Genomic DNA, 23,412 nt, shown 5'->3' with positions numbered 1-23,412 from the left:
CTAGAAAAGTGAGACTATTGTTTTTATCTAAGTAATTTAAGTAGTCTCACTTGTAGAGAATAAGTTTCTCTATGGAAATGCGTATCTCATCATGTCTAGGAAATTCTATCTCTTATTGCTCAATTGGATATGATTCTTTCACATTTATCGCTTTCCAAATCATGATTTAGATTTATTCCTATAATCTCAAAGGATTAGTTATGCTTGTTTTATGAGTTAAAATTAAGCATAACATCATCTATGAATAATCTAGTTCATGCTATGGAGTTTCCATGTTTTGTTAATCTAACTTCTCATTCTTTATCAAAATGATTACTAAATGGAAACTAGTGCTTGTGTTGCTAACGTATCTCTTGAGCTTACTTATAAATATGCATAGAAGGGAAAGTACACAAGCCTCATGGGTTGATCTTCACTCAAAAGAAGAAAGATAAAAGCAAAGGTATGGGAACTCATCTTCTTAAATTAAGTTTAGTTCCCATCTCAATGAGTATTTAATCTAAGTTATCATACTCTACTCTTGAGAGGAATAGATTCTTTATTGGACCGAAATTAACTAAGTGTGCATTCAAATATCATTTTCTTAATGCTTATGTCCATTAGAATCTATTTAATGCCTTTGCGATATTTATATACATGTTATCATATTGATTTGCTTCCAAGTGATGATTAACTAACTTCAATATGATAAAGTAAAATCTCCAATGATTATTAAAATGCTTAAAAGGTGCTCACTCATTTTTCTCAAATGAAATGCACTAATGTTGAGGATTTTGCTTCATGTCTGTGTGACTTGTGGATGATAAATTTTGTATGCTAATTATCTAAAGTAATCATCTTTCATCATACACTCCCTTGCGCTATTAACATATCTCTTGAGTATTTTCAATAAGTTTGGAAGGAAAAAGAGACAAATATAAAGGGAGGACACTCAAATGAAAAAGAAAGAACATCAAGGACAACAACACCTACTTGGACAATAAGGTTTTCACAACAATCAATGGTGTGGTTGTAAGCATTCTAAATCCTTTTTCATTATGAGGTTGCAAGGCTTAAGTTGTTTATTGCTAAATTTATGAGCCTTGATCAAAATGTATAATGCTTCTCCCTTTATGTTCTTAAAAGTGAATGCATCGAAATCATTTCTTTAAATTACTTGATGCATATCTTTAGGGGGAGTCCATTATTATACTTTGATTATGTTGAGACTATTGCTTTATCTTAGTAATTTCATATAGTCTCATGCATGAGAATAATGTTTCTCATATAGTATGCTACTTCACATCTATCAAACTTGTTAAAGTAATATCGCTTTTATCAAGGATCATTGCTCTCATTTTTTAAAAAAGGTAGCATGCTTATTGGATTCTCCTATTTTTAAGCTTGATTGAAAATTTAATGTCTTTGTTGTCTTCTTGATCGCATGTTGGTTGATCATTGAACAACTTCGATTATCACTTATGTTTCTTAGTGCCTCATGTAATTTCAATTTGATCTCAATTGGTAATTTTAATTGACATCTATCTTGATATGCACTAAGGAAAAAGGAGAATTCATGATTCATTTATGCAACTTGTGATCCATTTGATATATGCTAACAATAACTTGAAGAAGATCACTAGTTGTAGAACTCTCTCTTGTGCAAAGTATTTCCATATATTGTCATTGAGTATAGGTCTTAAGCAACTAAGACTAAGGACAAAGCACAATGAAGAGAGCGTCTCTATGAGAAGGTACAAAAGGGTAAAATCACTTCCTTTCATTTAAACTTGTACCTAAATCTTCCTCTTATAAGCATTCTTTGCATATCTTATACATAAGGAAGAGAAAGCATGTCCTTTGCATTTATCCCTGCTTCATACCTAGTTTAACCTCTTAAAAAAATTTTCTCTCATGCATTATTGCATCTTTGCTAAAACTAGATGAAGTGATTCTATTGTCAAAGAGCTTAAAGCTTAACCTTGTGACGAGGATAAGCTACCTTTGTTCCAAAGGTGGATGGTCCTTAAGTCTCTTTGAAATCCTTAAAGGAAAATGCTTAAAATGTTCGCAACATGCTTTCATAAGTGCATAAACTGTCTTGAGCATCACTCATATTCTATGACTCAATGCACTTCACTTTCTCTATGATATAGACTTGTTCTCATTAACCTAATTATGTGCACTTGGCATTTAAGGCCAAAATATGTATTCCTCTCAAGGCACATATTTAGGGGAGAAATCTATGTTATATAGAACTATGATCATGCTTAATTGACATATCTCTTGATCATATCTCTTTCATTTTGGTACAAATGCATATATCCTATTATTCCCGTACCATGACTACGACTAATATGTTTCCAAGTATATTACTATGCTAAGTCGTAGATTGAAAGGGAAATGGAGTCTTCGGCGAAAACAAAGGCTTCCACTCCATATATCATACTTCGCCATCACTCCAAGCAACTCTCTATTCCTTGGGGAGAAATAAGCATCAAAGAAAAGGACTTCGTCTCTAGAAGAGAGTAAGAGCCCAAAGCTAAAAGACCGGACTTCGCCTTTGGTATAATCTTAACTCATTTACTTATGACCAAAGGGAAGAAATTACTTCGAGGGCTCTAATGATTCCGTTTTTGGCGATTCATGCCAAAAAGGGGGAGAAATGAGCCCAAAGCAAAAGGACCGCACCACCACCACAAATTTCAAAAACTTAGTGCTTTCCAAAAGTATTTATCATTTGGTATCCTATTGTGTTCAAAAAGGGGAGAAAGTATTATTTCAAAAATGGTATATCAAAACCCTCTTGAACACTAAGAGGTGGATCTCTTTTAGGGGGAGTTTTGTTGAAGTCAAAGGAAAAGCATTTGAAACAGGGGGAGAAAATTTCAAATCTTAAAAAATGCTTTGCAAACTCTTATTCATTTACCTTCGACTATTTTGAAAGGGATTTACAAAAGGGATTTGCAAAAACAAAACATGTGGTGCAAACGTGGTCCAAAATGTTACATAAGAGAGGAACATTCCATGCATATCTTGTAAAGAAGTTATATTGGCTCAATTCCAAGCAACCTTTACACTTACATCATGCAAACTAGTTCAATTATGCACTTCTCTATTTGCTTTGGTTTGTGTTGGCATCAATCACCAAAAAGGGGGAGATTGAAAGGGAATTAGGCTTACACCTAGTTCCTAAATAATTTTGGTGGTTGAATTGCCCAACACAAATAATTGGACTAACTAGTTTGCCCAAGTGTATAGATTATACAGGTGTAAAAGGTTCACACTCAGCCAATAAAAAGACCAAGTTTTGGATTCAATAAAGGAGCAAAGGGGCAACCGAGGGCACCCCTGGTCTGGCGCACCGGACTGTCCGGTGTGCCACCGGACAGTGAACAGTACCTGTCCGGTGCACCAGGGGACTCAGACTCAAACTCTTCGCCCTCGGGAATTCTCGGAAGCCGGCGCGCTATAATTCACCGGACTGTCCGGTGTGCACCGGACATGTCCGGTGCTCCAAGGAAGCGCGGTCTCCAGAACTCGCCAGCCTCGGGTTCGCGCGGCAGCCGCTCCACTAAAATTCACCGGACTGTCCGGGGTGCACCGGACTGTCCGGTGTGCCAGCGGAGCAACGGTCATCTTCGCGCCAACGGTCGACTCTGACAGTAAACAGTGCAGAACAGTACACGCGGCAGAAGTCAGAGCAGAGGATCAGAGAGGCACCGGACTGTCCGGTGTGCACCGGACTGTCCGGTGCCACATGAGGACAAAGCCTCCAACGGTCAACCAGCTCCAATCTCAACGGATAGGATGACGTGGCTGGGCACCGGACATGTCCGGTGTGCACCGGACTGTCCGGTGCGCCCATCGCCAGCAGCTTCTCCAACGGCTACAAAATTGGATGGTGGCTATAAATACCACCCCAACCGGCCACTTCAAGGTGTGGGAGTCCAAGCAACATTCCAAGTCATCTAGTTGACATACTCAAGCCCTCCCAACCACATACATTCATTGATCCATCCTATACACAAGATTTAGTCCACTACAACCAACACAAGTGCCACAAAAGAGAGAGCAAGCAATTGAGAGCTACTCAATTGAGTTTAGCCCTAGCGCCTTGTGAGATTCATTGAGAGATAGTGTGTGCTACATCTTTGTGTTCATTTGCGCGTGGAGTTTTTGACTCCCATTCGAACTTCCTCCAAAGTGTTGGAGGCTTGTAAAAGCTAGCAAGAGACACCAAAGATTGTGGTGGTCCTTGTGGGATCGAGAGTGATCCTTGAGAAGAAGAAGAGCTCGCCGATCCTTGTGTGATCGGGAGAGAGGGAAAGGGTTGAAAAAGACCCGTCCTTAAGTGGACTCCTCAACGGGGACTAGGCCTTCGAGGGCCGAACCTCGGTAAAACAAATCACCCGTGTTCATTGTGCTTTTGCTTGTGATTTGTTTGCTTTCCCTTACTCTAAGTTCTCTTGCACTATTCTTTGCTCATATCATTTGGTGTTGCTTCAAGTTAAACTCTCATTTAAGTGAAGCAACACTCCGCAAGAAAAGAACTTGAGTTAGTGCTCTTTTTCATCTAAGCTTTCTTGCTTTGTTATCATAGAATTATTAGTTGTATTGATTTATCACTTCCGCATTATTTGAAAGCTATACTCTTTACTAGCAAGAACTTAGTTTTTATACTTCAATAATTGTTCATCTTGTTCTAACCACTAATCAAAGGATCTAGTTGGGGGATAAAGTTTTAATTTTCAGGTTTCGCCTATCCACCCCCCCTCTAGGCGACTTTCACCTGCCGTTAAAATTTTAGTCATGATAGTAGTTGAGACTCGATCGAAACTCTGAGAACACTGAGGATGGACGCCCCTTGGTGAAGACATTGGTGAACCACGAGATCGTCGAGATGTGCAGGAAATGAACGTCCCCGACCCCAACGGTAACACACTCACAAACAAAGTGAAGATCGATCTCAGTATGCTTCTTACACTGGTGTTGGACGGGATTGGTGGAGAGGTACACGACACTAACATTCCCGCAGTAGACAAGCGTACTCCTAGTAAGGGAGCTATGAAACTCCTGAAGGAGCTGGCTCAGCCAGCTCGCCTCAACCACCCCATTAGCGATATCCTAATACTCAGCTTCAGCCCTTAGCACCGAAGCGGGAGACCACAGGCTGATACTTGGAGGACCAAGAGATGAGGTTTTGTCATCAAGAAACATCGCACAACCGGGGATAGACCGGCGAGTGTTAGTGCACTCGGTCCAATTAGCGTCGGTGTAGACAACCAACTCATATGTGGAGAAGCACCGAAGAAGAAGAAGCATGTAGTCGATAGTAACCTGAAGATACCATAGGATCTACCTGAAAGTAGTCAAATGCGACTCCCAAGGATACGCAAGAACAACCACAGAACTTGACGGTATAGGAATCCCTTGTCTGAAGAACTACCACATAACAGATCAGCTCGAGAACCTCCCTATACTTGAGTAATGCCTCCTCTCTTGCCCCTTTTGATTAAGGCTAATCCATAACTAGCTTCCCTAATTAATCAACCAAAACCAAAGTCATAGTAGTCCTTGTGGTTGCATTGTTTTCTCGGGTTGTCGCTCCATGTTCCAAATAAAAAGGTGATCTTATCATGCATAATAAATAAACCAACAATAATAAAACATGATCAATGTTTCATATATAATTGTCGGCAGGGTACCCTCTCCAACTGTGTCAAGGCAGACACCCGTGTGGTTATCTCTAACCACGTACTAAGAAACTGAGTAGCCGAGTCCATGGGTCCATACCCGTCTAACGAGGCCATTGGCCTCCAGACCCGCTCCCTGCTCGGAGATGGGTCTGGTGCCGCCACGTGCCACAGGGATAAAAATGCTCAGGGACTACTACCATGAGTCTGGACCCCGCATGTGGGTCCCCGACCTCCACGTGTGCTGTTTGGACCCTCGTGCGAGGGTCCCGGACCTCCCCGTGCGCCATATGGGCCTAGTCATGGGGGCATGTCATCAAGTCAGCATATGCTCTTGGTCCCTGCTCTCCGCTTAGATAGAGGTCTGAAGCCGCCACGTGGCCCGTGGGCACAAGCCTTCGATTGGAAGCAAGCTCGCCGCCCACATTCAATGCGAGCGGCTGAGGCGTGCCCTGTTGTGCACAGGGCATGGGCAGGTTTTTGGCCGGTCGCGCAAGCTCGAATGACCGCTTCGCGCGTTACCGAGGAAAACAGTTGTGTGTCAGTGCCACGCGTATGGCTCGCACAGTAAGCCACGTGTTACCGAGGCGAGCGGTGTGTCTCAGCGCCGCACGCGTGGGCGGAAATCATGAACTACCACTGGCTCAGGTAAAGTGCCCACTGCACCATCGACCGAAGGCGACAACTTAGGTCCATCACCATAATTCCTGTGCACGTTAGCATGGCCAGCCCCTACATACGTCAGTGTACCAGACTCCCTTCCGTAGCCGGCTTGAGCCGGCAGACAGGACGAAGGCAGCTAGATCAGAAGATCCACGTGAAGGCCAAGGGAGAAGAACTCCATCGGTCGCAACATTTAAGGCTCCATGTTGTACATTGTTTTATACTAGGTCGCTGGGGCCCACCTGTCGGGGCTTCTCAACACACTTGTACGTGCCACCCTTGAATTATAAAAGATAAAACACATGCATTACAAGGGACAAGCTCATTCAGACTCACCATGCTCAAGCTCTCAAGCAATACAACTCACATTGGATATAGGGTATTACGCTCTGACGGTCCGAACCACTCTAAATCTTTGAATGTTCTTGTGTCCTTGCCATCTCCACAGGCAAACCCTATGCACCCCCTCATTCTTAGAATTAGGCGGGTGCATTCCGCCACCTGGCTGAAATTTACCTCCGACAATAACATTAACCCAAAAACCAAGTAGAGCACTAGTAAGTCTACCCAATAATAAGTAAACCAAGTGTAAACAAGGTATAACGAAAACAAATCTAGATATAACCTACTAGGTCGTAAACAGTCGACTTTAATATGAAGCGAACAAGTACTTATTTAAAAGTTTAGGGTATGTTTTATAAAATCCAGGACCTATTTGTATTATAGCTTGAACCTCAAGAGAAACCGAGGTGTTCGAGAGAGTACACAAAAGGGTGCCGCAACCCAGTCAAGCGAGAGGAGGATTGAAGTTATCGTAATTGCTCAATAGAGTGTCGGCCTCGCCGCTGAGTCGTTGTTCATCGAGGGTCACGCCATTGCCGCCTTGATCCTCGGTAAGACCACCCTTGATTGTTTCACCGTGCTCTGGGCATAGTGAGTTGTTGTTCGTCGAAGCTGCTGGGTGTTGGGAGGTGGAAGGAAGACGTGTGGCTGATGATCTAGCTAGAGATGAGCATCACAATTACAAGTTAGTGTACCCCCTTGTTTAATTAAATCGCTAACATAAGATCCAACGACTCAGATCTCGCTCACCTTTCTCTAACTATAAGGCGGTAGGGAGCGGTTAACATAACATGAATGAATCCCACTGCTATTGGTTACATGACAACGGAAACAGAAAGCGAGATATGTTTGGTTAGTTAACATTATGTATTAACACTAGCTAGGGAGTGGTAACAAAAGGATATGGTTCCGTATCCATTTACGGTGTGAACCGTTATGGACTGACCCAATCAAACAGAAAAGAAAGGGAATAGATACCACGAACAAAAAACATCTAATAGGCTATACATAGATTGGGCTCTAGACCCATAACACATAACAGAACCCATTACACATAACGGGCCTCGGGCCACATAACACAATACAGTCTAATATGCGATCTGTGAGACATTGGTAATTTTGCCATTATGATTTGTTGGTAGGGGTGGATATCGAGCCAGCTCGGCTCGGCTCGACCGAGCTCGAGCTGGCTCGTTAAGGAAACGAGCTGGCTCGGCTCGGCTCGTTAAGCAACCGAGCCAGAGAACCAGCTCGGCTCGGCTCGTTTGCGAGCTCGAGCTGGCTCGTTTAGCTCGCGAGCCAGAACAAAAAATATTATACATGTATATATACAACAATATAATCAATTGCTAGTTAATTTTATACTAATTTAACACTAGAAAAGACTAACAATACTCATAATTTTATATATCACAACATTTAAACCCTAAACTAACATAGTTCATCACTTATTAATTCATCCAATACAAGTATAGGCTTTGTTTTACAGATAAATTCTAGCTCATTCGAGCTAACGAGCTGGCTCGAGCTCGTGTCGAGCTGGCTCGTTAACGAACCGAGCTGAGATGTTAGATCAGCTCGTGATAAAATTGAAACGAGCCGAGTCGAGCCGAGCCGAGCTGGCCACGAGTCGAGCGAGCTCACGAGCCACGAGTATTTTGCCCAGCCCTATTTGTGGGCTTCGCCAATATACCATCAGGTCCACCAGTCATAGACACATATGGTCCCACCAGTCATAGACACATGATGGCATAATAACAGGAAGCCAAAACTGAGAGTGGCAAAATTACAAATTTCTCGCAATCTGCACCAAGTATTGCTTCTCCACATAACAACTACATTCAGGCACACCAGAAATACACCAAGCTACTCTTGTGCTACGACAGTACCAACTGCCGGGTGGAAAGCCAATAATAATGGTGGCAGTGCCAGCCAACATTCTGTTTCCCCCCATTGATAATATTCAATATCATAATGTGAGATGCCTTCTGTCTGGGCCTAATGTAGAGAGAACCATGCATGTACACAAGATAATTAGCAACACAAGTGCAGTGAAAACAATCGGCTAAGCTTGCACCAATCCCTAGATAAGTACCAACACAAGTGAAAAGGGGATGCAGATGCACAACAGACCCCCCACATTAACGCGCTTAACATCTACTGTGTCTTGTCACTCATGATCTTATTATACTGATGTATTTGCTGATAGAATGTTAGTACTTATTCGGTGAACTGTAAATACCCACAGTAACTTCTAGAGAGAGAAAAAAAATTAGCTTAGATGACTTGAATCACGCCTACCGCATTCTGGGAGGACATATTGGTCATATTCTGTTGGGATGGTGGAGCGACAGTCAGTTCCAGATCATCATCCTCTGATGGAGGAGGATCACCCTTCGGAGGCAATGATGGGGTATCAGCTCGCTGGCTCAAGAATGTGCTAGTATATGCAGTCAGGTTAGCTTCGGAGGCTGGAACAGCTGTACTGGCAGCAACAGGAGTTGATGAAGACGTCCCTTCAGGGGCTCTAGGAATTGGTCTGGACGGGTAGGGAGTTCTCCAGTAGCGCTCCTGGCAAAGGACAACAGCATCCGTTAACCAATAATCAATTACTTTAAATCTAGGTCATATAAAATATCGGCACTTGAACACAAGATAGTAAAGAAGACATCTTTCCACATCGCCTTAATAAGAGAGATTTCTGATACCACATAGACCCCCTGTCGGTCGCGGTTAAATTGCCAACTTTAGTTTAGAAGGTCAAGAGCTTCCGTGAACAGTGGATTAACTTCAAGTACCATAGGGGGTTATTTAGCTGGTACTTGTTGGATTTATAGATGAGGCTAATAGGTTACACTAAACTGCAGCGAGTGTGTAACACAACACCTATTCATTGCGCAGCCCAACTATTCAGAGCTCCAACAGTGTATCCAACAGCCGACCATCCAAATCATCACAATAGGTTCTACAAGATTAGAGGTAAGGATTAGGGTGGCTTAGTGTCCAATGGCAGTGCATGTCTTCACACATGAGAAACAGAGAATACAAAATTCACCAAGAGGAACAGGTTTCCTTGTATTCTAATTACTATTTTTTTGGCAGCTGAATACCTTTCCTTCTTGTCTATTTCAAAACTTCAACTTTGTATGATGATTGATGTTTTTGTACCTACATTTTCAATTCATTTCTTAGTGATGGTTCCGATGATCATTCAATGGGGAGAGACTGAGCAAACCTAGAAAACCACTAAATGAAACTTGACTTTCCTCGTGATAGGTCCTCTAGGTAAACATGAGTAGGCTTTTGGTTTTCCATTTTATTTATTGCGGGAGCACTAGTGTACTCCAATAGTCCAATACCTAAGGCTCGTCTAGTTAGTGGTAATGGTGATCTGCGGCACTATAGTAAGATAATTATGCCGATGTCGTGTAAGTAAGTATATAAAAAAGAACTCACCGTGGGTGTGGGTGTGGGTAAAAAAGCAGTTAGTCATAGAAGTGGACCAACACCAAAATTTTTGGACTCCATAAGACCATAAATATCCAAACCCATCACAAACATGGTTGTTTTCGTTGCACGCAGTCAACATGTTTCAACTTTATCATCAATATATTTAGTAATAACTCAATTTTTTTAAATGGTATAGCTAGATTTGCCTTGCAAAGTTTTCATTAGAATCTTGCTATATTTGAATATGTTTAATACTATAATTAGTGGTCAAAGTACTGTATCAGGGATCACATCAACATACAAAACAATACGCTTTTGTGACTGGGTATGTATAAATCAAGGGAAAACCATATAATATCTCCTATCCAGCTTTTAGCAACTCTGTTGGGAGTGGATTAACACATAATAGTACGTATAACAGAAGAGATAATATAGTAGCATTACCATGTGGCTAAATTTGCTGAAACTTGAATCTATATTTGTTGCCTTAAAAGACGGAACTGGGGGGAGATCTCTTCCTACTTGAGATACTACATTAGCTGCATTGGAAGATGAGGCTCCTTCCTGAAAGTGAGATTGGCAATTCCAATTCAGTAATGGAAGTATGTTATTGAAATCAAATATAAGGAGCATGAGCATACCAAGTTGCTATTCTGGAGTTGTTTCGTCATAGCTACCACGTCATGTACTTTTGCCATGGATGGTGGTAATACGGGGCAGTTTGGTGTTGGTGACTGCAATTCATAGGTTTGTTAAGCATTGGTTAAAAACATTTTTTGTGATGTCAGTGCAATACTGCAAAGATTGACAGAAAGTACCAGCTCTCTGGGCATCATGTCAAAAAGACTAGATCTGCGCTTCTTATTTGGATTAGTTTGTCTAAGAAAATATTTCTGAGCATGACTTGCAACTTGAGTTGGTGTTCTGGTGGTAACAAATTTTTTTGCTATACCCCTCCAATCTCCCTTCCCTAGCTTTTCAAGACCAGCAAGAAATGTTCTATGCTCCTCTTCAGTCCAAGGAACAGCTGAAGCAAAGCAGAATAAAACTATTTAATAAGTATTACCAGATATGGAAATAGAGGCATGCATATCTCTTCTTCAATTGAACATAGTAAAACTTCTTGAGTTGGCTCTTGGAATGATTCACTAATAGAATTTCCCACAAAAATAATAAAAATTGTTAGATGACTCTCCTGATTTCCATATAAGTTGTCGTCGTCTAAACAAAAAAGGTAAACAAGAACCAAACAAACATCATAAATATCCAATGCAATAAAGATTTTTTCAAATAAAAAATTAACTACGATAGTGGGCAAAAAGTCAAAAACTTTCATTATTGCAGGTTTTCAGTTTTTAACAGTTTGCTAAATGGCTTGCTGTAGGGATAAGCTTTACTTTTCAAATATGTGTAAGCTGGAGTGACAGGTGGCTGGCTGGGCAACGGATGGAGGATTTGGCTCCAACCTTTTCTTGATGGTCTCGAAGAGTATAATAAACAAAAGAATAGTTCTGGAAGCCTTGACAGATTCAAGATGGATTCAAGACCTTCAGGGTGTTTTATCCTGAGAGGTGCTCATGGAAATCACACTTCTTTGGGAAGCTTTCGAAGGGGTTAACCTGCAGCCCGGCATTGCCAGATAGACACTTTTGGAGGCTGTCCAGTTCCGGAAAATATTTAGCAACCTCGGCTTATGCAGCCATCTTCCAAGGATCCTTGCAGTGGGAGGCTTTTGATCGTGTCTAGAAGACTTGGGCTCCTCCTAAGTTCACTTTCTTCATCTGGCTTGTGATCCACAATCAATGCTGGACATCGGATCGATTGGCTAAGAGAAATCTCTCCCGACCGAGCTGTTGTCCCCTTTGTGAACAGGAAGATGAGACGATTAATCATATCTTAGTAAACTGTGTTTTCAGCAGGCAGTTCTGGTTCTTTCTTCTCCAAAGATGGGGCTCACTGCTCTTTGTCCGCAGCCGTCTGATGTTATCTTCGATGACTGGTGGAAGAATTGTGTTAACGCCATGGGAAAGGAGCTCCAGAAAGGGCTCAACTCTCTTATTGTGTTGGGAGATTGGATTCTTTGGCGGCAAAGGAATGACTGTGTTCAATGGCAAATCACCATATCTTGCTACAGCCCTGATCTCAGCCGGCAATGAGCTTTGGTGCTGGAGTTCTGCTGGCGCCAAGGGGCTAGTCTTGTTGACAGCTCAGAGTAATATTCTTAATGGCTTAGTTGTTTAGTCCAGGTGGTGTTTTTTTATCTGTTTTGGCTGTCTCTCAGCTCTGTGTCTTGTGCGCACTCCAGCTGTCTCAGTATGGGTGTGGGTCAGTGTGTGGATGTTTATGTCCCGCTTTTTTTCTTCTCCTATTAATGAAATTGGTAGAACTACGGATTCTACCGGGCAGATTGCGCAGATTGTAGGGAGGGGATTTGGTGCGACCAGGGTGGCGGCGCTAGGGCGCCGTCGTGATCCTGGCTGGGTTGCGCGCAGGGAGAAGATCACAGGAGACTCTGGCTCCCTCTAGGAAGCCAGAATAGATTGGAATTCTGCTTATCTTTATTCCAGAGTTTACAGATCTATATATATAGCTATCTCAAGTCTATCTACTAACTTTGGATAAGTATAACTATCTAGATAGAGCTGATCTTTATCTACTAACTTTGGATAAGTATAACTAACTAGATAGAGCTTATCTATTAGCTATTGGGCCTTGGGCCTCACCTGGGCAGCCTTGGCCCTATTGCGCCTAACATAGGCTTGGCCATACATAACATCTCTCCCCGCCTTCTCAAACAGCTCGTCCTCGAGCTGTAAGTTGGGTTAAGCAGCACGAAACTCTTCAAGCTTTTCCCATGTGGCGTCATCTTCAGCCAGTCCACGCCACTGTACGAGAACCTGCCACACGCCCCGCCTAAGTTGAGCGCGAAGCACCTTGGCCGGCACAGGAAGCAGCCGACCATCCATCACTGGGTCAAGCGTCCCCGGAGTTGCAGGAGGATCCCCACGGTGCGGCTTCAGCAGGCTGACGTGGAAGACATCATGGATGCGAGCACCATCTGGCAACTGCAGGCGGTAGGCTACCGACCCAATCCTTTCCTGGACACGGAAAGGGCCTGCGTAGCGAGGTCCCAGCTTTCCCTTCGCGCGCGGATGGAGGGACTGAAAGGTGCGGTGTAGCAGGCGTAGCCACACCCAGTCGCCCACCTGGAACTGGACCTCCCGATGCCCGGCATCGTAATACTTCTTGGCGAGCTGCTGGGCCTGCAAAAGGCGCTGGCGCACCTCGGCCAGCATCTCATCTCTGGAGCGTAGCATGTCGTCTGCGGCCTCAATACGTGTCGTCTCTGTCGTGTAAGGTAGCATGGACAGTGGGGATCTGCCATAGACCACCTCGAAGGGAGTGGCACGCAATGCTGTGTGGTAGGAGGTATTATAGCAATACTCCGCCCAGGACAGCCAATCCACCCATGCCCGCGGTCGATCGCCGGTGACACACCGAAGATACATCGCAATAATTTTGTTGACCACCTCCGATTGTCCATCCGTCTGTGGGTGGAAGGCGGTGCTCATCTTTAGTGTCACCCCCGCCATCTTGAAGAGGTCGCGCCACACGTGCCCGGTGAAGACGGGGTCCCGGTCACTAACAATAGACAACGGGAACTCGTGCAGTCGTACGATGCCGTCGAAGAATGCCCGTGCTACGGACGACGCGGTGTAGGGGTGGCCGAGGGCGATGAAGTGGGCGTATTTGGAGAAGCGATCCACCACCGTGAGGATGACGGACTTGCCTGCCACCTTGGGCAGCCCCTCGATGAAGTCCATGGAGATGTCGACCCACACCTGGGACGGCACCTCAAGGGGTTGCAGGAGGCCGCTCGGCTGCTGCGCCAGTGTCTTGTTTTGCTGGCACGTGGTGCAGGTGCGCACCCAGTCCTGGACGAGCGCGCGATCATGTGGCATGTAGAAGTCTGCCCGTAGTCGATGGAGGGTTTTCTGGATGCCCTCATGACCTGCCGAGTGCGCCAGTGTCAGCACCTGGTGGCGCAGGTCGTCGTAGTTCGGCACGAAGATGCGTGTGCCGTGCAGGAGCAGCCCGTCGACGAGGCACCATGGCGCAGCCAATACGCCGTCCCGCAGCTGCTGGAGGAGGTGCTGCCCGTCAGGTGCAGCTGCCAGCGCCCGCCTGATGTCGTCCAGCAGGGAGAATGTCGGGCCCGAGATGGCCAGTGCTGCCATAGTCGTGTCCTCCACGGCAGCCTCCGAGTCGCGGCTGGACAGGGCGTCGGCCACGGTGTTCAGGCGCCCCGGCCTGTATTCCACCGAGAAATCGAAACCGAACAACTTGCTGGTCCACTGATGCTGAGGAACTGTGGACAAGCGCTGATCCAGCAAGAATTTGAGACTGTAGTGGTCAGTCCGAACAAAAAAGTGGCGCCCCCACAAGTACGGGCGCCAGTGACGGACGGCCTGCACGAGGCCGATGAGCTCCCTCTCGTAGGCCGCCAACTTAAGGTGGCGGGCTGCAAATGGCTTGCTGAAGTAGGCGAGAGGTCCCGCGCCCTGATGAAGGACAGCACCGAACCCTGCACCTGACGCGTCACAGTCGACGACGAAGAGCTTGGCGAAGTCCGGCATCTGGAGCACTGGACCCGTCGTTAGGGCGTGCTTTAGGGCGTGGAAGGATGTTGTCGCGTCATCGTCCCAGGCAAACGCGTCTCGTCGCAAGAGACGTGTCAGCGGGGCTGCAATGAGGCCGAAGTCTTTGATGAACTTCCGGTAGTACCCTGCTAGTCCCAAGAAGCCCCGGAGACCTCGTGCAGACCGCGGGGGCGGCCAGGAGGCCACTGTCGCGACCTTGTCGGCGTCCATGGCGACCCCACCCTCGGAGATGACATGGCCCAGATAGGCCACTGATGTGGCGCCGAAGGAACACTTGGAGCGCTTCAGGTGGAGGTGGTGTGCCTGCAATGTCTCGAGGACGATGCCCACATGCTGGAGGTGCTCCGCCCATGATGCATTGTAGATCAGGATATCGTCGAAGAAGACAAGCACAAACTTCCGAAGATATGGGCGGAGTACGTCGTTCATCAGGGCCTGGAAAGTAGCAGGCGCGTTCGAGAGGCCGAACGACATGACCAGGAACTCATAGTGGCCATGATGGGTGCGGAACGCCGTCTTGGCGATGTCATCGGTGTGCATCCGCACCTGGTGGTAGCCTGAGCGTAGGTCCAGCTTGGAGAAGAAACGGGCTCCATGGAGCTCGTCGAGGAGCTCGTCCACCACCGGGATCGGGAACTTGTCCTTGGACGTCTTGGCGTTGAGGGCGTGGTAGTCGATGCAGAAACGCCACGAGCGGTCCGCCTTGCGAACCAAGAGCACCGGAGCGGAGAACGGCGACGTGCTGGGTCGTATGATGCCTTGTGTGAGCATGGCCTCACACTGTCGCTCCAGCTCGTCCTTCTGCAGTTGTGCGTACCGGTACGGTCGTACGGCCACCGGAGCTGTACCGGGCAGCAGGTGGATGCGATGGTCGTAGGGGCGGGCCGGGGGCAGTCTCGTGGGCTCGTCGAAGATGGTGCCATGTTGCTGCAGAAGGACGTCCATGAGGGGCTGTTGGGCAGTGTCGACGACTGCCACAGCCCGCTACTGCGGGGCAGGCTGTTGCGTGGCCCGCACACCCTGCCAGTGGATGCGCCAGCCCTGGCGCTGGAACGACAGGGTCAGTGCTCAGAAGTTCCACTGGATGGTGCCCAGCGTCTCAAGGAAGTCCACGCCGAGGATGAAGTCGAAGCAGCCCAGGCGCATCCCGACGCACGTGATGGAGAAGGACTCGTCGTTGATGATGACGGGACGTCGCGGGCGATGCCGGCGCAGGGTAGGCGGTCACCGTTGGCCACCGTGACCCGAAGGTGCTCGCCACCCGCCATAGCTAACCTGAGGCGGCTCATCGTGTCAGCGTTGAGGAAGTTGTGGGTTGACCCTGTGTCCATGAGCGCGAGTAGTCGCTCGCCGTTGATGGTGACTGGTAGCAGCAGCGTCTTGTCCGTCCGGATGCCCGCCAGCGCGTGTAACGAGACCACCAACGCGTTGGCTCCCGTGACGTCTGGGGCGGCCGGCTCCTCAAGGGGGTCGACCCCACCCTCACCGGACGCCTCGTCGAGGAAGTCGTCGACCTCCAAGTAGAACAGTCGCTGGCAGACGTGTCCCCGAACGTAGGGTTCATCGCAGTTGAAGCAGAGCCCCTGCCGGCGCCGCTCCTGCTGCTCGCCCGGGGACAATCGGCGAAACGAGCGTGTCGGAGTCGTACTATCGCCTGGTGTCGTCGTACCGGTCGGTAGAGCCCCGGGCGGTGCTGGTGTCACACGACTCGAGCCCTGCGCCCGTTGCGGTGGTCGCGACCCGCGCTGCTGGAATGGGGGCCAGGCCGCCGCGCGCCGTTCGAACGCCCGTGCCAAGTACATGGCAGTTTGTAGATCCTGCGGGTCGCGCAGCTCAACGTCCACCCGCAAGTACTCGGGAAGGCCGCCCACGAATAGCTCCGTCTTCTGCATGGGGGAGACGTCCCGAGCTCGACACAGCAACGCCTGGAAGCGGTCCGAGTACTCCTGGACCGTGGACAGGAAGGGGAGGCGTCCCAGTTCCGCAAGGCGAGAACCGCGCACTGCTGGACTGAAGCGAAGGCGACACAGCTCGGCGAAGCGATCCCAAGACGGCATGCCCTCGTCCTGTTCCAGGGCATAGTACCACGTCTGTGCCGGCCCCTTAAGATGGTACGAGGCCAGCCACGTGCGATCCGAGGCTGGCGTGAGCTGCCCCCGGAAGAACTGCTCACAATGATTTAGCCAGTTCAGCGGATCCTCGGAGCCATCGTATGTGGCGAAATCAAGTTTGTAGTAGCGTGGAGGCGCGCTCGCCTCAGCGCCCCCGTAGGCTACGGTCTCCACGTCGTCGTCCTGAGGCAGCCCGTGGTACGGTGACCACGCTGCTGTCGCTGCGGGTACGTGGGGGCGCAAGGGCCCCCGACCCGGGAACAGGGGGCCGTCGCCGCCTCCTAACAGCATCCCGGGAGGCCCACCGACGGTGCTGCTGGGTAAGGAAGTCGTGAGCGCCGGTCGCGGGAGTGCCTCAGAGTACACTGGTGGGGAAACCGTAGGCGCGCCCTCGCCCAAGATGGGATGGGGGATGGGGATGGTGGGAAGCGGATCATATGGATGGGGGTTGTGGTCGGTGATGCGGTGGATGAAGGCCCGGGGTCGATCGGCATGCCGTACTGGTAAGAAATTGGTTGCCGGGCGAGTGAAGGGAGTGGCGCAGGTGGCTGCGTGGGTGGGGGCAGTGCGGCCGGCGGTGGCTGCGCTGTCAGGGACGGGTGCGGCGGCTGGGGTGGATGGGCGGCTTGTGGATTGGGGAAGGGGAGGTGGCCTGTCATCATGGCGTTCATGGTGATCTGCATATCGCGCACGGCGTGGCTGAGATCCGCCAAGGACGCCGCGATCTGGGCCGGTGTGAGCGCGAGGGCGGCCTGCTGGTTGATGGCCGCGCCGGGAGGGCCGAGCGCCATGGCCTCCGACGACGCAGGGACGCGGCCAGGGAGACGACCGGCGCTGCGGGCGGGCTTGAGGCCGGCGGCGGCTGCTGTCCCGGTGACGGCGACTTGGAGGAACTCATGATCGTCGAGTCCTCTGATACCAGATTGGTAGAACTACGGATTCTACCGAGCAGATTGCGCAGATTGTAGGGAGGGGATTTGGTGCGACCAGGGTGGCGGCGCTGGGGCGCCGTCGTGATCCTGGCTGGGTTGCGCGCAGGGAGAAGATCACAGGAGACTCTGGCTCCCTCTGGGAAGCCAGAATAGATTGGAATTCTGCTTATCTTTATTCCAGAGTTTACAGATCTATATATAGAGCTATCTCAAGTCTATCTACTAACTTTGGATAAGTATAACTATCTAGATAGAGCTGATCTTTATCTACTAACTTTGGATAAGTATAACTAACTAGATAGAGCTTATCTATTAGCTATTGGGCCTTGGGCCCCACCTGGGCAGCCTTGGCCCTATTGCGCCTAACATAGGCTTGGCCATACATAACAGAAATGGTACACAGTTCTCCTGCGTGTTCGAAAAAAATGTGTGTATTCTACTCATCTTACTGAATATCTAACAAAACCTTCAAAACCACTTAGAAATTAGAAGAATCAATACCTTCAACTCAACCTTGTTAAACAACGATTCCTGAATCTACTTTTTTCCTATAATTCAAACACTATTCAAATGGCTATACAACAACCTACTTGCCACCCGACACAAAGGATATTATCAAATCACTATCAACACTATTTTGCTAAATAGTTTTAGGTTGTCAATAAGCATAAGTTATAGAGTACTCTAAGTTATATATGTGATAGGATAGGGGTAACACCAATTGAAGAAAAGCTTATTCAACATCGGTTGAGATGGTTTGGACATGTCCAACGAAGACTTCTAGATGCGCCAGTATGTAGTAGGATCCTAAGACACAATAGCAATGAGAAGAGGGAAAGACCAAAGTTGACATGGGAAGAAGCAATAAAGGAGACTTGAAAGGATGGGATACACCCAAGGATTTAGCAAAGACCAAAGTTTCTTCGCCGAGTGTATTTTTTTTGACACTCGGCAAAGGGCTCTTTGCCGAGTGTTACAAATACAACACTCGGCAAAGAGCTCTTTGCCGAGTGTTTTTTCTCCAACACTAGGCAAAGACAATTTTAAAATCACATTTTAAAGTAGTAAATTAATTCAAATGAAAAAGTTTTCAACTACAAATTTGTATAACTCATCATGATGTACAATTTATATATTGAACATTTCTTCATATGACAAAATAAAAATAAATTTGTTCATAAAACCTATATCTCTCTCGTAGTTTATGAAACTACGAGAGAGACGTATAGAATTTGTGCATATTGTTAGAATCATCATCTGAGATAAACAAATTACCAAACAACCAAAATAAACTTTGTAGATCTTGAGAAGTTATAGAAGTTTATTGTTGACAACCTTTTCATTTGAAGTCATATTGTCAACGAAAACTACGTCTGAATTTAAAAAATTTAAAATTTGAATTTTGAAAACGACTTCGAAAGGAAAAACCACCAACATGAAAGTTGTAGGTATTGAAGAGTTATGAAACTTTGTAGTTGACAATGTTTTAGTTTGAAATCATCTTGTTATGCAAAACTATATTTGAATTTTGAAATTTGAATTTTTCAAACCGTCTCGGATGGAAAAACCACCAAAATAAAAGTTGTAGGTCTTGAAATGTAATGAAACTTTGTAGTTGACAATTTTTTGATTTGAAATCATCTTATCATTGAAAATTTCGTGTGAAGTTTTTAAATTTAAAATTCAAATTTTATAAACGGTCTCGGATGTAGAAACTATTAAAATAAAACTTTTAGATCTCAAAAAGTTATGCAACTTTATAGTTGGTCACATTTTCAAATGAACTCATTTAGTGCCTTAAATAATCAAATTACTCTCGATTTGTTATAGTACATGGGGAATGAAAACGTAATATAAACATAATTGGTGTAGTAGTGTAGTGGTATAGGAGGGTATGCGCGAGAGAGAGGTTGCGAGTTCGAATCTCACCATTTACAAAACATATAAGTTTGATTCAAAATAATAGTGAAAAATGATAGGACAACGGGTAAGGTAATAGGGTAGGATTGGAGAGTTGTTTCTAGAATTTAAAAAATGTTTTGCTGTTTTTTTTTAATTTTTTCGATTCTTAATTTGCCGAGTGTTTTTCTTTGCCGAGTGCTTTTTGACTTTGCCGAGTGTCCGAAAAAAAGCACTCGGCAAAGAACTCTTTGCCGATAAAATCTTTGCCGAGTGTTCTTTGCCGAGTGTAACACTCGGCAAAGCCTTTGCCGAGTGTAAAATAGTCTTTGTCGAGTGTCTTAGACACTCGGCAAAGAACGCGATTCCGGTAGTGATGTGTCGGCGTCGTGACGATAACAAGTGAGGTGAGGGTGTCAGGAGGGCCTGGGATCGAAAAACATTGAGCGTCAGGAAGGAGGAGGCAGTGGCGGTCGGCATCGTGGCAGACTGGTTCGGATGACGTCAGATTGAATAGGACCGAACATATAGATGCGAGGACTGGACTAAGGAGGAGAGGGCGAAAGTCAGGAGTACTAGATCAATCCGACGAGAAGATTAGAACATGACTAATTTAATCCACCTAAAACTTTTTTTTGTCTAAACTTATAACATTAAATGAACATTAGGTGTGTTGAAGGTTTTACAATAACTGCTATATAGTGTTTTCATAATGTAAGAACGAAATAAATTTATGCTCCATTGTATTTGTATTGATAATCCAGCAAGTCATAAACACCAATCAATAGTAACAGATGGTGTCACATGGATATGTATATATTGTCCATGCATGATATCAAAATTAGCATATATGCTGACACTCACAAGTGAGAAAGGCACACATGCATGCATGCATGCAAAGAGAAGTATCTTCAATTCCATGCATATAGGACAGAGGTACTATATATAGTAGATCGAGAAAACTACGTACAACTCTTCAAGACATGTTCGGTTACACCAAACTAGAAGAGGATCGGAGGGGATTAAATCCCCTCCAAGTCAAAAATGACTAGGAGGAGATTTAAACCCCTCCAATTTTGACTATGAGGAGATTTAAACCCCTCCAATCCTCTCCTAGATTGGTGTAACCGAACAAGCCCTTATATGTGAGACCGATATGTGAATGGGTAAAGAAATATCCCTCCATATAATCTCTATCTTTCTTCTTTGTTTCTGATCGATCCCCTCGTGGTAGGCTTATTTGTCTTTTCGGTTGTCCGTGCAGCGCCTTGCTGGCTAAAGCCCTCCTTTGAAATTAATGTAGGAATTTCTGAGAAATAAACTTTACGGGAATCAATTCATTTTCACAGAAAAAACGCAGGAAATGAGAAAAATCCTCACGTTCCAAAGGAGGCCCTATATATACTTTGCTAATAAGATATGGATACATAAAATATTATTTCAGTGGTAGGAACAAGCTGCTGCCAACAACACTAGTACATGTACATGTGATTTTAATTTGCCTCTCAAGAACTGTCGGTGTCGGTGTAACCATTATTGTTGCGCATGCATGAACACATAACTAATTAATTATATATATCACACCATGCATATATATAACAGCTCTTGGTGTATTATATTATTATTGGAAACTGGCTTATTAGAGAAGCAGATAACAAAACATATGCGCATGCACTTTGATTAATTAGCGCTAAACGAGATGGCTTAGCAAAGCGGCAACACAGGCATGCTTGCATGTAGTGGTCGTGGTATACTCTCTTGCTTGCTTAATTAGGAACGGCATACCTCTTGCTTAAACACTAATCAACAAGAGTCGTACTACTGCATATGCGCCGGTTTTAATAATCAATATACTATATATATGCACAACTTGATCGATCGATCCATGCATCATGTACTACTAAAACCGGTCCTCTCTCTATATATATGCATCATGCAGGTACCCATGCATGCAATGCATGCGTTTGAATTCGCATATGCATGCATGGTTCCTTAGAACGCAAGCATGAAATTAATTTGTCGATCCGTCGTCGTGGAGATCGACCAGTGCAAGTTGTTGGTCGCGCGGCCGCCCTTGTTGTTGCACCACCACCTACCTAGCTACCACGCCCAAGAATGTTCCCTGCGGCATGTCACATCGATCGATCGCCACCACAGCACACAAACACACACACACAATGCAAAATGCGGCATGCATGCATGTTTGTGTGCACATGCGCATGTACAGAGCGCTCGATCACCCTGTAATTTGATTCCTTGCCCGACCATTAATATAATGCAAGAACAACGAGCGAGCACACAATTTTTTTTTTGAGGAAGTATAGTAATCGATTGATTTGGGCTCCATATTTCTCGATCGAATGAACATTAATTGTTAGGTGCAACGACGTTAGCCAGGCCAGCTAGCAGAGCAGCAGCAGTAGGGCACAGTGAACAGTGCTCCAGCATTCGGCAGTGCAAACCCTCCGATCCTAGCAGCAGCTAGTAGTAGCTACTATAGACAACGAGAGCTATAGGAACAACAAGGTGTCTGAACACGACTGATCCATCGACGACGGCAGCTTCATCCTGAAACGATTAAGATGGCCGGCCAGGCATAATAGGCCCATGTTGACAGCTACGTCCGTCCAAGACAGATAACGACGACATGAAAGGGACCCATATGCAGCGGTGCTATATATATATGTGTATATATTAGTTCACTGTTTAATTACATGCACAATATATATAGTCGTCCGTTATCGTATGGCTACTTTAGTCTTCTCTTTTATATACAGTTAGCCGGCCTGATGAAAACAATGATATCGATCATCATTTTTCTTGTCCGTTTATCAGCTCTGATTATATTCCTGCAACATGACATATGCATGTAGCTGATTATTACGAACTCGGCCGGGGACGGAAAGACCGCCCTCCCGGTTTTATATTAAGAAGAGACCGAAACATGGTCCCGGCCGAGAAAATCCCTGAACCCTGGCCCCCCATCACTAGCGGGCCGTCACCGCCCACTCTGCAACGGCCCAACCGGAGGGTGGCGTGCAGGACGTAACCCGGGAGCGGGTGGGGCACAGCAAGAGGATTTTTTTAACCAAGCCAGAAATTCGTCCCCGAGGGGGATCGAACCCAGGACCTGGAGGTGCTACTCGGAAGCCTTAACCATTACGCTAGAGGCCCTTTCGCCATGTAGCTGATTATTATTGGGGTGTTTGGAATGGCTTCAGGTTTTAATTAGCTCGCTCTAATGTGGAACTGTAGTTTATAAAATCAATTTAAACAGTTCTACAAATATTTGTAATCTAAATAATAAACGAAATGACTTACCTAAGTATATATATATATATATATATATATATATATATATATATATATATATATATATATTGTGTGTGTGTGGGGGGGGGGGGTACATGTAGTTGACACTAAGGAGCATCCTTGGTTAGATTATTGTGCATGGCAACATGAACTGTATAAGGTCGGAGTATCACTATAAATTCCAATGTTGAGTTGCGTCGTTCGTTAGTTTCAAACAGTCTCTTTCTGTTTGCGGATAATTAAAAGTTAGCATCGATTTATGCCCCTAATTAGCGTTTTGTTTGGTTAGAGGTAGATTTAGTGGAATTCGTGGGGATTAAATCTCCTCCTATTCAAAGATAAATGAAATATTCGCGGTGCCGAACAT

At 45.9% G+C, this 23,412-nt stretch overlaps 1 protein-coding gene across 2 annotated transcripts; it reads right to left on the bottom strand.

Annotated features, from left to right (window-relative positions):
• Nucleotides 1-8,714: 8,714 nt before the first annotated feature.
• LOC100216887 (uncharacterized) lies at nucleotides 8,715-15,825 on the bottom strand. Of its 2 annotated transcripts, none has more exons than NM_001365773.1 (4): nucleotides 10,949-11,155; nucleotides 10,772-10,864; nucleotides 10,575-10,694; nucleotides 8,715-9,251 (listed from the first exon to the last, which is right to left on the bottom strand). In NM_001365773.1, the coding sequence occupies exons 1-4, from the start codon at nucleotides 10,964-10,966 to the stop codon at nucleotides 8,958-8,960; spliced, it is 525 nt and encodes a 174-aa protein (NP_001352702.1). In that variant the 5' UTR covers nucleotides 10,967-11,155; the 3' UTR covers nucleotides 8,715-8,957. The 2 variants fall into 2 exon arrangements, with proteins under 2 accessions (NP_001352702.1, XP_035818829.1); XM_035962936.1 differs by having other exon boundaries at nucleotides 8,839-9,251; nucleotides 10,949-15,825.
• Nucleotides 15,826-23,412: the final 7,587 nt, after the last annotated feature.

This window comes from Zea mays, chromosome 10 (genome assembly GCF_902167145.1).
Source record: "Zea mays cultivar B73 chromosome 10, Zm-B73-REFERENCE-NAM-5.0, whole genome shotgun sequence".
Lineage (NCBI taxonomy): Eukaryota > Viridiplantae > Streptophyta > Magnoliopsida > Poales > Poaceae > Zea > Zea mays.
The sequence above is the reverse complement of the archived record's forward strand: the minus strand, read 5'-3'. Positions and strand labels throughout refer to the sequence as shown.